Genomic DNA, 12,605 nt, shown 5'->3' with positions numbered 1-12,605 from the left:
TCTGACCCTAACCCAGTGCTGGAGAACCTTTTAGAGACTGAGTGCCCGAACTGCAACCCAGACCCACTTATTGATCATAAAGTGTCCACAGTACAACAAGACCTGAAAACGGATGTTTTAGTTTAGAAAAAGCACCTCACTGCCAGCAGCGCACTGACCGGCCGTGCGAAAGCGCGGACGAGTCGCAGCTACTGTGTCGCGGCTCGTGGCGTCATCGCCTGGCACCGCTCCTCCTTTCCGAGCGTGCGCATGGCCCCTGTGTGCGCTGTTATCCGATGCTCGGCTGCTGGGCGATGCTGGGGCAACTTGGCTCGCGTGCCGGCAGAGAGGACTCTGCGTGCCCGCGGTGGCACGCTGCCATCGGTTCACCACCACTGCTCTAGAGACATACCGGAATTGTGTGATGAGTGATCTGTCTTCATTTGTAGCATCTGCATTGCTCCACAATGAATACTTTAATAGCATATTTGAGTCTAATTAATTATCTATATAAATATAAATTGCAACAACCATTAATTGCAGAACTTCTGTGACGATTTGAAACATTTGTTCTAAAGTACAAACTTGTGAGAGTTTACACTTCAGAACAAATCATGCACCTGTGCTTGATTATGGTTCTGCTTCATGTTTTAATCAGTATTTTTCTGGGTCTGACTCTCTCTCTGGCCATCTGGTTTTCTTTCTCTGCTACAAAGTCGATATGCCATACTGAGCAATATTTGGGAAAGTGGGCTGTGCGTACTGAGGAAATCCAGTTTTCTGGGATTGTAATCTGAAATAATGTATTTATTTTCATTGCAAATTGGTTGAGCACTTTTCCTATTTTGCTGTGGTTATTTAATGGAATGTCAAATGCCTTTAATAGTGGCCATTTGAATACTAATGGGCCAGTGGAAGAAGGTGTTGAGTTGAAGATTTCTAAAATTGCAAATTGGTTTGTGCATGAAAACAATAATTGACTGTTAACCTTTCCAGAAGACTGGAAGTGGTGCTTTCATCTCGTGGCATGTGGCTAACTTCCCTTTCTATTTCCCAAATTCAGCATGTCCCAAAATACCCTACAGCAAGGAGACAGGCCCTTCTTTCTACTTTGCCAGTGAGTTGGGTTTTTTGCACTAACTTTGATTTTGTACAATAAACAAGTTCAAAAGAATTGCCAGGGAAATAGGCTTGTTGAACAGATGCCCTGCCTGTCTGCACCAAACCCACTCCAAATTAGGGAAAGATTTTCTGACAATGAAATACATTTTGCATGAGATGTAAAGATGCTGGATGAAGCGCTTGAGGAGTATGTGATTCAGTCCAGGAGGCAAAGCAGGGGAAATGACAACGCCGGGTTAGTGGCTTTGGTGGAAATGGTGACAAAAGGTCCAGTTGTGTAGATGCTCGTTCGTGCGTGTCTTTGCTTCTTTCCTTTCCTTGGAACAAGAATCTCAAGAATCTCTTCTGTTGCGAAGGAAGCTTTGTCTGCTTTCTATTGGTCCACAGTAAATTCTGCAGAATCCTTGGTTCCTGTGTTGGGATTTGGGAAAGGAGCTGGCCTAAGACTCGTGTGAGTTGAGGCTGGGAGCAACGGAGGTCTGGAGGGCACAGGCCAGAAACTGGAAGCTGCTGGGGACGGGCGCTTTTGAGCTCGGCAGTCGATGTGGCCACTCCTGTGGGGCCCAGCTTGGCAGAGAGCCCACGCAGAGCCCCCCGGCATCCGGTGTTGGCCTCTGCAGCCCGCCACCCTCCGTGAGGGGCCCTTCCCGAGCAGCTGGAGGGAGCGTGAAGAGCCCAGCTGAATGGATCCCCCCGGCCGGCAGGCTGTCGCAGGAGCCCTCTGTGCTCACGGGGCTGGGGCTGGGGCTGGGAAGGGCTTCATGTGAACCTGCCCAGAAGCCTGCTCTCACCTGGGGTGCTCTGAGAGCACCTGTGCGACTTGGTTTGGTGCACTGAGACTCCTTCAACAAGCCCATTTCCTTTGAACAGACCTTCCTGGGTAAGCGGGGGCCACGCCATGCATTGGCACGATTCTGAGTGTGTTACACCTGGGAGCGCGTGACGTTCTGTCATTCAAACAGTCTCTTTCGCGTCAGGCGGTAACACGATCGAATCGCCATGGTGTTGCACCTTAGCCCATTTCTCCCATGTCTGATCAAAAGCTCTTCCCTTTCCTGCAACCAGAGTACGGACAGGTGTTTAACTTGACCAGCCTCTCCCTCTCTCTGAATTTTCTTCTGCCTTGACGATCGGTTTTTCCTCTCGAGCTGCAGCTTGCCTTCCCTTTCTGCCTCCCTCTTCCAAAAGCTTTCTCCTCTTTGCTGTTGGTTTCTTCCTCTTGCTAACATGTTGGTTTAAAAGTTCCTTGCAGAAACCAAGTGCCGTGTGAACTATTGTACTTGAGTAGCCACCCCAGCTTGGGCCATGAAGCCAGGGCTGGGGGGCGGGGGAGCAGGCCCGTCTTTTCAGCCCTTTTGGGTCTGGAATAGGGGGGTGTTCAGGGCTGAGGCTGCAGTGCCACCACGATGCCATCTTTTTATTGGTGCCCTTGGTTTTGTGCAAGGAGCCCATTCAAGTGAATTATCTGGCATTGAACACGCAAGTGGCAGCAGCACCCCGGAGAGTCTGGCTTGCGCTGCTTTGCGTCAGGTGTGGGAGCTGTCCAGGCAGGTCAGCAGTTAAAAGCTCTGTGCCCGTAGCTTGTCCGCGGTGAGCTTTGGACCTGGCACTTTCAGGGTCTGAGCGGGGCGGCTGGGCGAGCCGTGCGGGAGCCTCCTCCCTGCTAGCAAAGCAGTGACCTGCCATCCACCGGGCAGGCCTGGCCCCCAGCAGGCTGCCTCCCCTCTCTGGTCCCGGGGGGATGTGACGCGCCCAAGATGCGGTGCTTCGCCGGGAAGCCGAACTTGCTGCATCCCCCTTGTGAACTGGGTTGCCGCTCAGCCTCGGGACCAAAAGCAGGCGTGCACGGTTCTCTTCCCCTCCTTGCCCCGCGAGCCGAACTTCTTCAGGAAGGTCACGGGAGAACGGGGGAGAGAGGGAAGGGCGGAAAGGAAGGGCAGGCGGCTGCCGGAGGGGCCGGGGCCGCCTTCCCGAGCAGCGACCCCGGATGGGTTGGCCTGCAGCCCCCGTCACGTGTTGGCCACAGAGCTGTGCAGCCCAGCGCGTCTGGAGGGCACCAGGTCGGGGGAGGCTCGGCCCGGGCACGTCGTTGGCCGCTCGGGCTCCAGCTCGGGCGTTGCTTCCCCACGTGGCCGGCGCAACCCCTGCCTCCCGCCACGTCCACGCCGCTTTTTAGAGCAGCTCCAGGCCTCGCTGGTGTAGCGGGAAAGAGCGAGGCTGAGTGGGCGGAGGCAGGCCTGGCGTCCAGCCATGTTAGCAAGGGAGGCGGCAGGTGGGGAAAGCGGCCATTCGGCCGAGGTCGCCCGGTGCCGAGGGAGCCGCGTGTCCTGCCGGGTGCTGCTGTCAGCTCTCGCCTTCTTTTCTCTCCCCCCGCTGCCCCCAAGTCTCCACCGGCTCTCTGGCCCAGCAGTATGCCCACCCCAGCGCCACGCTGCACCCGCACCCTCCGCACCCGCAGCCGTCGGCCACGCCCACGGGGCAGCAGCAGAGCCAGCACGGAGGGAGCCACCCGGCCCCCAGCCCGGTGCAGGTAAGCGCCCGAACGCGCCCGCCAGCAGCTCTGGCGTGGCAGGAACCGCCTCGGGGTCCCTCACCCGCCCGAGGCCGCGGGTCCCCAGCGCAAAGTGCCGGCGGCTGGGCCAGTGTCGGGGTGTTCAAGTTGCACCCTGCCGTTTCGCCTTCCGAGGAGCTCAAGGCAGCTCCCATCATTCTTCCCATCTCGGCCTCCTCCTCACAAGAACCCTGCGAGGTAGGCTGGGCTGAGAGTCTGTGGCCGGACCAGAGGCACGCAGGGAGCCCCGTGGCCGAGTGGGGACTGGCGCCTGGATCCCCAGGTCCCGGCCTGGCACTCTCCAGCACCGCCCCACACGGGCTCCCGGTGTGCTGCAAGTCCAGCGCACCGCTGTGCCCTGCTCCGCACACGGTTGTCCCTGCAGGCCTCTTGCAAATCCCCAGCAGGCCCCGCTTTGCACCTGCTGCCACCTGATTTTCCCGTGCAACTCGGGGTGCCAGCTACTTATTCATTTATTTCTATCCAGCCCATTAGCCCAAATGGCTTTCTGGGTGGGTTACAAAATATAACAACCACATGCATAATAAAGCATGATATGAATTAACAAACATCTTTCAAGAATAAAATCGCAACCCTCGAGCACAGAGAAGGCCCTGCAGTGAAACCACACCATAACCCTCTGTCTGTCTGTCTGTCCGTCTCTCCCTCCCCCTGAAGCCTCATCAGCACCAGGCCGCCCAGGCCCTCCACCTGGCGAGCGCCCCCCAGCAGCCCACCCTCTATCACGCCGGCCTCGCGCCCACCCCTCCCTCCATGACCCCCGGCTCCAACACGCAGTCTCCGCAGAGCAGCTTCCCTGCTGCACAGCAGACGGTCTTTGCCATCCACCCCTCCCACGTCCAGCCTGCCTACACCAACCCGCCCCACATGGCTCACGTCCCCCAGGTAAGAGCGCGCCGGGACCACATCCTCTGGACTCGGGGGGGTGCAGGGAAGGCTGCGGGGAGCCGCTTCTCCTTGACTTGGGCTTGTAGCAGGATGGGCGGCGCGGCTTTTCTGCGCTCCAGGAGGTCAGCCGCACGTGGCGCAGGCGAGGCCCCAAAGTGTGCGCTTTCCCACCAGGCCTCATCCGGCTGAACTGCCTCCCCGCCCTGGCTTAGGCGGCATGTTTCCACCCTGGCAGGGCGGCGGGAGGTCCTCGGGAAACCACGGGGGAGGCAGCAGCCTGCAAAGAGCCTCTCAGGCAGCTGGCCAGCTCGCTAGCTGGAAAGCCAGCAGGTGTCACTGGGCCGGGCCATGGCGCCCCATGTGCTCTGCCCGGTGCTTCGGTCTTGGTGACGCCTGAGATGAGTGTGCCTGTCCCCAGAAGGACCCTCTTTGCCCACTGGCGATCGAGGTGAATTTAAAGTCTCTGGAGGGTGTCCCGGGGGGCACAGCTGCCTCTGGAGGAAAACGGCACCGCATGCCTTCTTGCCCCAGGCACCTGTGACGGTGTGAGTGGCCTGTCCCCACCGGGGCGACCCCTGCGCAGCAGCTGCGGTTGCCTGGGACACGGCGGCCGGCGTGGGCCTTGTGGTTGTGAGCGCTGTAACTCGTTAGGCTGGTTGTCGTTCTGCAGCGTGCAGGACAGCGGTGGCTGCCTGGCAGTCTGGAGGGGGGTCCTAAGGCGGAGGGAGGTGGGGAGGGGAGGGGAGCCACACAAACATGGTGTCAGGTCTTGGATCTTGAGCTCCAGGAGCTCCCAGAGGCAGCTGCCTCCTTGTCAGTTGGCCCGAAAGTGGGATGCTTTCCCTGTGATGCCCACCGGGCACCGACACTGTCATCTTTTTGGTGTCAGGTCCCGACTTCACTACTCTCAAACATTGGAAGGCCCGCAATGAGTCTTTTGTTCTGTACTAATGCTTTAGTTGCTTCGTTATGGCATTTTAATGGGAACGGGTTTTAGCCGTCACATGTTTTCATAAGCTTGCTGCAAGCTGCTCGGGCCTTTCTCGAGAGAGAGAGGCGCCTGAGGAGCTTTACAGCAAGACCAGCGGGGCCGTCGCACGACGGGGCTGGGGATCCTGCGGCGGTGGCCCTGCGACTCGCGTGCTCCTCGTTCCAGGCTCACGTGCAGTCGGGGATGGCACCTTCTCACCCGACCGCCCACGCTCCGATGATGCTCATGGCGACGCAGCCGCCGCCCGGGGGGGGCCCAGGCCGCCCTCGCGCAAAGTGCCCTGCAGCACATTCCAGTTTCGACAGCAGCACACTTCCCCTACATGACGCACCCTTCAGGTGAGAGGAGCGTGCGCGCCGTGACGGCCACGGGCCCCAAGGAGGCTGGGTGGGGGGGGGGGGGGAGAGACCGAAGGGGGCAGGGTGATGCCGGCGGAGCCTGGTGGGTGGGGGTGGCTGCGGGTTTCTTCCCAGGCGGGGCAGATCCTGCCACTGCTGGTGATGGGGGTGGGCTGCGACGGAGGGTGGGCCGCTCGAACACACGTCTTCCCCGGTTCCTGTGGCTCGTCCACATCTCCGGTTCTCCCAAGGTATTAAGAAGTATTTGATGTGCTCGGTCTTGCAACGTGCTCTTAACACCATGCTGGGGACCCGCCTTGCATTTGGTGCTGCCCCCCCCCCACACCCCAGGTGGCGTTCCTGGTTCTCTGTGAAACATGGCCCAGGCCTATGGACAGCGCCAGGGCTGGGGGCCCCTTCCCACCGATACTTTTGCTGGAGGAAATAGCTGTTGTGCTGACTCTGTTACTCAGAAAAGCAGCTGTTGGGATTTTCGTTCATCCAGAGTACGCACTGGGGCAGGGAAAGGAGAATTGAGTTCATTCTTGTGGTGTTTGTGTAGAGCAAAGCAACTGTGAGACATTGCTGGTAGCCAAATAGCTTTTCAGATTGTCCTTGATGAGGTTTGGGGTGTTTTATCTCATGTTTCAACTCTGTCTCTCTTCTTTTTTCTCTCTCTTTCTCTCTTACTCTTTTTGCAGTACAAACCCACCATCAACAGCAGTTGTAAAACTGCACTGGAGTAACTGTGAGGCTGGATCCCTCTTTCTTTCTTTCTTTTTTTAGGCCAAATACCTTCCTCCTTCTGCTTCCACAAACTCGGAAGCACAGAAACATGACAAAATGAAAGAAAAATCTTAGAATGTCATTATTTTGGTTTTTTAAGGGAGAGAGAAATTGCATAACATCCAATAAGAATGCTAACAATTCACCTTTGCAGTGCGAGAAATTTGGACTGAGACAAAGGCATGTTAGAAACCCTTGTGGGACAATTCCATAATTCCATGTGTTGTGTCAAAAAAGCCCTTTTCGCCACCCTTTTCCGCTTGCAGAAAAAAACTGGAAAAGCTATTTATTTTTTAAAACAACCCTTCAAAGTTATGAATTCATCAGCTAGAGAAGGAAGTAATGAGTGATTCTTGCTGCTATTCTCACTAAAATAAAATAAATTAAAAATCAAGACTTTAAAAGAAATCCCTTTTACTTCTAACTAAACTTGAAAGAGGTTTGGAAAAAAAGCAAATTCTAATTGTCAAAAGGATATGGATATATTATTTATAAAATCATGTTTGATGGGGGGACTGCTGTCATAAGACAGCAGTGTAACTTTTAAGTTAAGATGAAACTTTTACTTTGTAGATAATATAAAATAAAAACTAAAAAAAAAATAAAAATAAAAAAAGTTTTAAAAACTGACCTTTCCTTCTGGTGTCTCTGTGGACTTGCCTCTTCTTCCCCACTTTTCTCAATGTAAAGCGACTTTAGCCCTTCGGTACTTAGAGCAGAAGCAAAGTCAGGCAGGCGAGGGAGGAGAGGAGGCGAGCAGGTTCCCCTCTCAGGAGGGTTTTTGTGAATTGGTGTGAATTTGACCAGTCATAAGGTGCGTTTTGTTGAGATTCTGTAGACTGGAGGAGCCTACAGAATTGGTGGAGGAAGAGCAGAACGATTGCAGGACCAACCACTGATAATTTCCGAACAGTTTTATTGTACTGCAGGAGCAGATCTGTATGTAATCTTAGCAGTATCCAAGAATAAGTTACATGTACAGTACATACAGAAACAATATATAGAAAAATTCTACTGTACAAGAGTGGAAAGTGGCGGGGGTGACTTTAAACGAAAAGAGCACGCCGTTTTCTTCTTTGAAGAACTTTTGTTTGCTTGTTTCCCAAAAAGTAGCAAGCTGTGGGACCTGCTCGTGTGCCGCGGTCGCCAGAGTCCCGTCCGCTCGCAGTGGAGGGGTGGCCACCGTGGCGGGCGAGGCCTCTTCCCACCGCCGGCCATCCGTGGCGACGTGCGAGGAGCTGCTCGGGGGCCGCAAGTGCTGATCGACACCGTGCTCCGTGGGGCGAGGTTGCCAGCCACCTCGTCCGGAGCACCGCGCAGGAAGACTGGCCTGGCCCGGCGAGACGCAGCTGGGCGGCATGTGGAAGCCCACCCTGACGGGACAGCTTTGAGGGCCCATCTTTTCCGTGTGGGGCTTTGCCGCCAACGTGAGATTGTAGTGTGTCCTCAAGAGCATTCCGAGACCCTTCCCTCCCCACGTGCCAGGCGCTTTTGAGTTTAGAAGACGGGGCGTTGGACCAGATTTGGATACCCTGCAAAGCTTCTCTTCATTCTGACAAATTAAGAGATGAGCTCTGCGGATGAGATAGGTGGGGGTATGAGAGGGACGGGAAAAGCACTGTCTAAGGACCAGTGTGGGGCTGATGGGCATGATGATTACGGTCCTCCCCGATTTGTTTTGTCCTTAAGAGACTGACTCACCTGCTTGCTTTTTTGCTACATGGTGCTAAACTCTGGGGGTGTTAGGTGCCCCGGGCAGGAGAAACGAGACCTTGTTCCCTCAAAGGACTCGGCAAACGCCGGGCCCTGGTGGCCTCTGCCCTGCGCTCTTCCGTGCACATCATCGGCCGGGGCCGAGGCAGCTGTTCCCGATGGCTGGCACCTCCCCGCCCTCGGCACCTGCGTGAAGCCGCCCTCGTGAGCAGAGAGCTCTCCCACCCCTGCAGACCCTCACCTGGCAAAGGCAGTTCTGGCCCCGTGCGCCGGGCAGCGCCGTGTCCAGCGGGGGCGAGTTGCCGCTGCCGGAGCAGAGGGGCTGCATTTGCCGGCGAGCCGGAGGGAAGGCACCAAATCGTCGCCAAGGCTCAGGTCAGTTCCTCATCTTTGATGCACAGATTACAACCCTAGCAGGCTTCTCACTTCCCAGTTCCCTCCTCGACTTCCTCCTGTTGCTAGATTAAGGTGGCAGCGGTTCCTCACAACACCCGATCCTTCGCGAAAGAAAAGATGCAGCGTGTGTGGGTCAGCGCAGAGCTCGGGAGTGTCACCCCAGGCTCCCCGGTGGGCCGTGCCCACATCCCCCTCGTTTCCGCCCAGTTAAATCTGTGGCACAAGTTAGCTGCTATGAAGCACTGAAGCCCTGGGGCCCATTAAATTACCAGCTTTCGGCAGAGAGAACACTTGCTAGGATTTGTTAAAGAGGGTAACCATTAGTGGGGAATCATCGGGATGGCGGCCAGTGACAGGCGCGGTCCTCCAGGATCCTGTTTAATCTTTTCATCAACGACATGAAGAAGGGGTGAACAGTCTGCTGATCAAATTCGCAGACGATACTAAAACGGGGGCAGTGGCCACAACTGAGGAGCAGGTACTCCAGATCCAAAAGGATCTGGACAGACTATGGAAGTGGGCAGGAGACAACAGGATGGCGTTCAATGAGGATAAGTGCAAGGCCTTGCACTTGGGGCATAGGAATAGCTGTCGTAAGTACAGGTTAGGGGACAAGTGGCTGGAGAGCAGCACTTGTGAAAGGGACCTCGGGGTGCTGGTCGACTGCAGGCTGAACATGAGCCAGCAGTGTGATGCGGTGGTCAAGAGGGCGGACGCCACCCTTGGTTGTATGGTCAGAAGTGTGGCTTCTAGATCGAGGGAGGTATTACTACCACTCTATAGGACTCTGGTGCGCCCACAGCTGGAGTATTGTGCTCAGTTTTGGGCCCCTCATTACAGAAAGGATATAGCCAGGTTGGAGTCAGTGCAGCGCAGGGCCACAAGGTTGGTGGCCGTTTGCAGGGGAAGCCGTATGAGGCGAGACGGAGGGAGCGGGGTCTTTCAGCCTGCATTGGGGTGCAGCGGGCAGGATCCCTGCCTTCCCCGGCAGGTGCCCTCCAGCTGCAGTGGCCCATTAATTCTCAGCCACGAAGGGGCCCTGATAAGGGTCAGGAAGGCTGCCCTACGTGGGAAATTTGTCTGACTCGGAATAAAGTTTCTGGTGTTCCACACAGTGGGCCTTTCCCGTATACTCACAGAACTGCTCGTGCCCCTTGCTGGAAAGCTGAGGCAGTTGGCCAACTCGGTGCACTTTGCAGCGGGGGGGAAGGGTCGCCTTCCTGGGGGCTCTGGCAGCGGTGCGGTGCTCAGCCGTTGCGGGAGCAGGAGGCGCTGCCGCTTCCCAGTGAGCCAGCCTTGTTCACCCCTCTTTCATGGCTAGCGTATAATACCACTCAGACCTACTGATTGACAGAGGAAGCCAGAGAGCAGCTCTTCACTTCAGTGATTATACGAGAGGGTCGGGGGCCGAAGGATCTGCGGACAGGCCAATCCATTCTAGGCAGTAATGCAGGCCAGTCCGACTTGGCCTCTTCCCTTGCGCCCACCTCTTTTCCTCACTCTTCAAAAAGAAGGAACTGGATGAGAGCAATATCAAAATTAACCAACTATTATCCAAAACGTGTACCAGTAAGAAATCTAAAAGCGAAGGCAGAGCCGTGTGCAAAACCGGTGAGAGAACAACATTCTGCATGGCGAAACGTCAGTGGCCCGTCAACAGGCCTAATCCAAGGGTCACGCCAGGAGTGGAGTGAGCCGCCCGCGTCCTCGACCGACGCACCTCTGCCGGGCCTTGCGGAGAACAGCGGGTGCCTGGGCCGCAGCGTCAGAGCGAGGTGTACTGGTTGCTCACAGCCCGCAGGTGCCCCCTCCCGCGCGAGTCCAGCTCATAGTCATTGTCCCACTGGCGGGCCGAGGGGGAGGCGGGGGACACGCCCAGGGGGCCACTGTGCCAGAGGCTTCGGGCCAGCTCTTCTGGGGGGGGGCACCCGGTGGAAGATCTGCTCCCCCGAGGAGTTGCGGCGAAGGCTGTCCGGCAGGTGGGTCCGTGGGCAGCTGGAGGGGGCCAGCTGGACGTGGCTGGATTCTGGGCGGCAGCGGTGGACGGAGGGGGAGAGCGGGGCGGTGCTGCAGGAGCCTGCGGGGACAGGGAGGCGCGGGGTGGGGGGGAGAGGAGCAGGTGAAACCGGGGCAGGCGCCGAAGCACAACACACACAATGAGGATACAAACAGCCACAGCTGGAGACGCGCCGCTGGTCGGCCGCCCTGGCACCCCGTTTAGAGGCAAGGAAGTGCTCTGCCAGGGAAGACGGCCCTCGCCTGGCACGGGGAGATAGCAGTTGGTGCCAGGCAGGGGCTGCCACGGAGGAGGCCCTCCTCGTTCCCCCCTGCGCCTGTCACGGAGGCTGCAGCTGAGGCAGGCCCCATATCTCGACTGGACTATCCAGGGAGGGGGCAGCTGGGAGAGGTTTCTGCACCCCGGATGACAGAAGAAAAGCGGCATGGGTTCTCTCTGCTTTCTGCGGAGAGCAGTGAGGGCCATCGGGCAGGCCGTTCAGCTCCATTCTCAGCAACCTGGAAATCCAAGTCGGTGCCTCCGGTTTTCTGGCCTTTCAGTAAGCAATAACAAGCCACGTTCAGAAATGCTGCTGCAAGTCATAAGGACTAGAACTCTGCTTGTTTTTTTAAAGGCTGAGCGTTTCCAGCAGCTGGGTTCAGCAAAAAATAGGACGTCCTGTGCTTCTGCAGAACTATTCCACACGCAGGTGCCTAGCTGCTTCCCAGGGAAGTGATGAACGAGTTTCCTGGATAACCCTTGCTTTCCGGTGCTAACGGCCGTCCCCCGAGATTTATGCAGCAGATTGCGCCTGCGCAGCCGTGGGGGTGTGGCCCTGGCTTTGCCCCCCCCCCCCCCCCCTCCCCCCCGATGAGAGGCCTGCCTGGAACGCAGATGCACCCAGAAAGGCCTGGTTGTCGGAGCAAACCGAGCAACAGTGCGCGGCACGCTTACCTGGCGTGTGTGGGACGACCAGCACATAGCTGGACAGCTGCACGCTGCAGGCCATGCCGCACTCCAGGGGGATGGGGCAGCGCTGGAAATGATGCAGCATGTCCAGGACGGAGGTGAAGTGCAGGTGCTGGACGCGGCACTGGCCCCTCTCTGTCAGCGAGAGCCGCAGGTGCTGCCAAGGCAAAGGAGGCTTGTTAGCGGCTGGCCCACCCGGCCCCCGCGGAGGCTCCAGCGGCACCTGGGAGGAGCAGAGACGACCGGCACCGGGTGCACTCCACAACGGAGGAGAAGCCCGACTTCCTGCCTCCTCAGATTTGGAAGATTCTGTTTCCCAATCCACGAGGACTAGAAGCTCGGTCCCAAAATTCAGAACTGGTGCTGTGAATCTCTCTTGCCATTGCTAATGAGACTTGGTGCCAATTAGACTTCGTTTTGCTCTGCTAGCTTGTTAGGGTGGCCCGAAAAAAGCAAATCCCCATATAGCAAAAAGAAGAAACTACTTCAGCTGTACGGAGAAAACCGTGCTCCGTCTTACAGGGCGAGTCCACACAGCTTTCTGCCACTCCTGGATGGTACTCGGGGAGCGGCTCTGGAGAAGAACTCCTGAGCGCCGGTGCCATACCTTGGCTCTTCCTTGAAAGTTGAAGGTCAGCACATACTCGCCCCGGCGGGTTTCGCTCTGTCGGATGAGGAAGACGCCGTGTCCTTCAAGGCCCCGAAGCTGGACAAGCTGGGCCGCTTTGACTCGAGAAATAGAGCCGTGGTACCAAGGGAAGCCGGACAGGTAGCGATCCGTCTTCTGGCAGGGCTGCTCGAGGAGGCTGGACGGGGCTGCGCCTGCCAGGAAGCAAGGAGAGCACAGCAACATCA

At 57.0% G+C, this 12,605-nt stretch overlaps 2 protein-coding genes across 2 annotated transcripts in view; one reads left to right on the top strand and one right to left on the bottom strand.

Moving 5' to 3' along the window:
- The window catches only part of ATXN2 (ataxin 2), a 37,492-nt gene extending 30,186 nt beyond the window's left edge, over window positions 1-7,306 (top strand). The window contains 6 exon segments of the mRNA XM_044440620.1: window positions 1,043-1,096; window positions 3,486-3,631; window positions 4,331-4,558; window positions 5,718-5,795; window positions 5,797-5,890; window positions 6,592-7,306. Of these exon segments, the coding sequence (XP_044296555.1) occupies window positions 1,043-1,096; window positions 3,486-3,631; window positions 4,331-4,558; window positions 5,718-5,795; window positions 5,797-5,890; window positions 6,592-6,620 (629 nt within the window). The 3' untranslated portion in view covers window positions 6,621-7,306.
- A 3,012-nt stretch (window positions 7,307-10,318) lies between these two features.
- SH2B3 (SH2B adaptor protein 3) overlaps window positions 10,319-12,605 on the bottom strand; it is a 29,254-nt gene continuing 26,967 nt past the window's right edge. Inside the window, 4 exon segments of the mRNA XM_044440692.1 lie at window positions 10,319-10,709; window positions 10,711-10,862; window positions 11,736-11,907; window positions 12,358-12,572. Coding sequence (XP_044296627.1) covers window positions 10,551-10,709; window positions 10,711-10,862; window positions 11,736-11,907; window positions 12,358-12,572 — 698 coding nt within the window. The 3' untranslated portion in view covers window positions 10,319-10,550.

This window comes from Varanus komodoensis, unplaced genomic scaffold (genome assembly GCF_004798865.1).
Source record: "Varanus komodoensis strain SLA01 unplaced genomic scaffold, ASM479886v1 scaffold38, whole genome shotgun sequence".
In the NCBI taxonomy this organism is placed as follows: domain Eukaryota; kingdom Metazoa; phylum Chordata; class Lepidosauria; order Squamata; family Varanidae; genus Varanus; species Varanus komodoensis.
The sequence above is the reverse complement of the archived record's forward strand: the minus strand, read 5'-3'. Positions and strand labels throughout refer to the sequence as shown.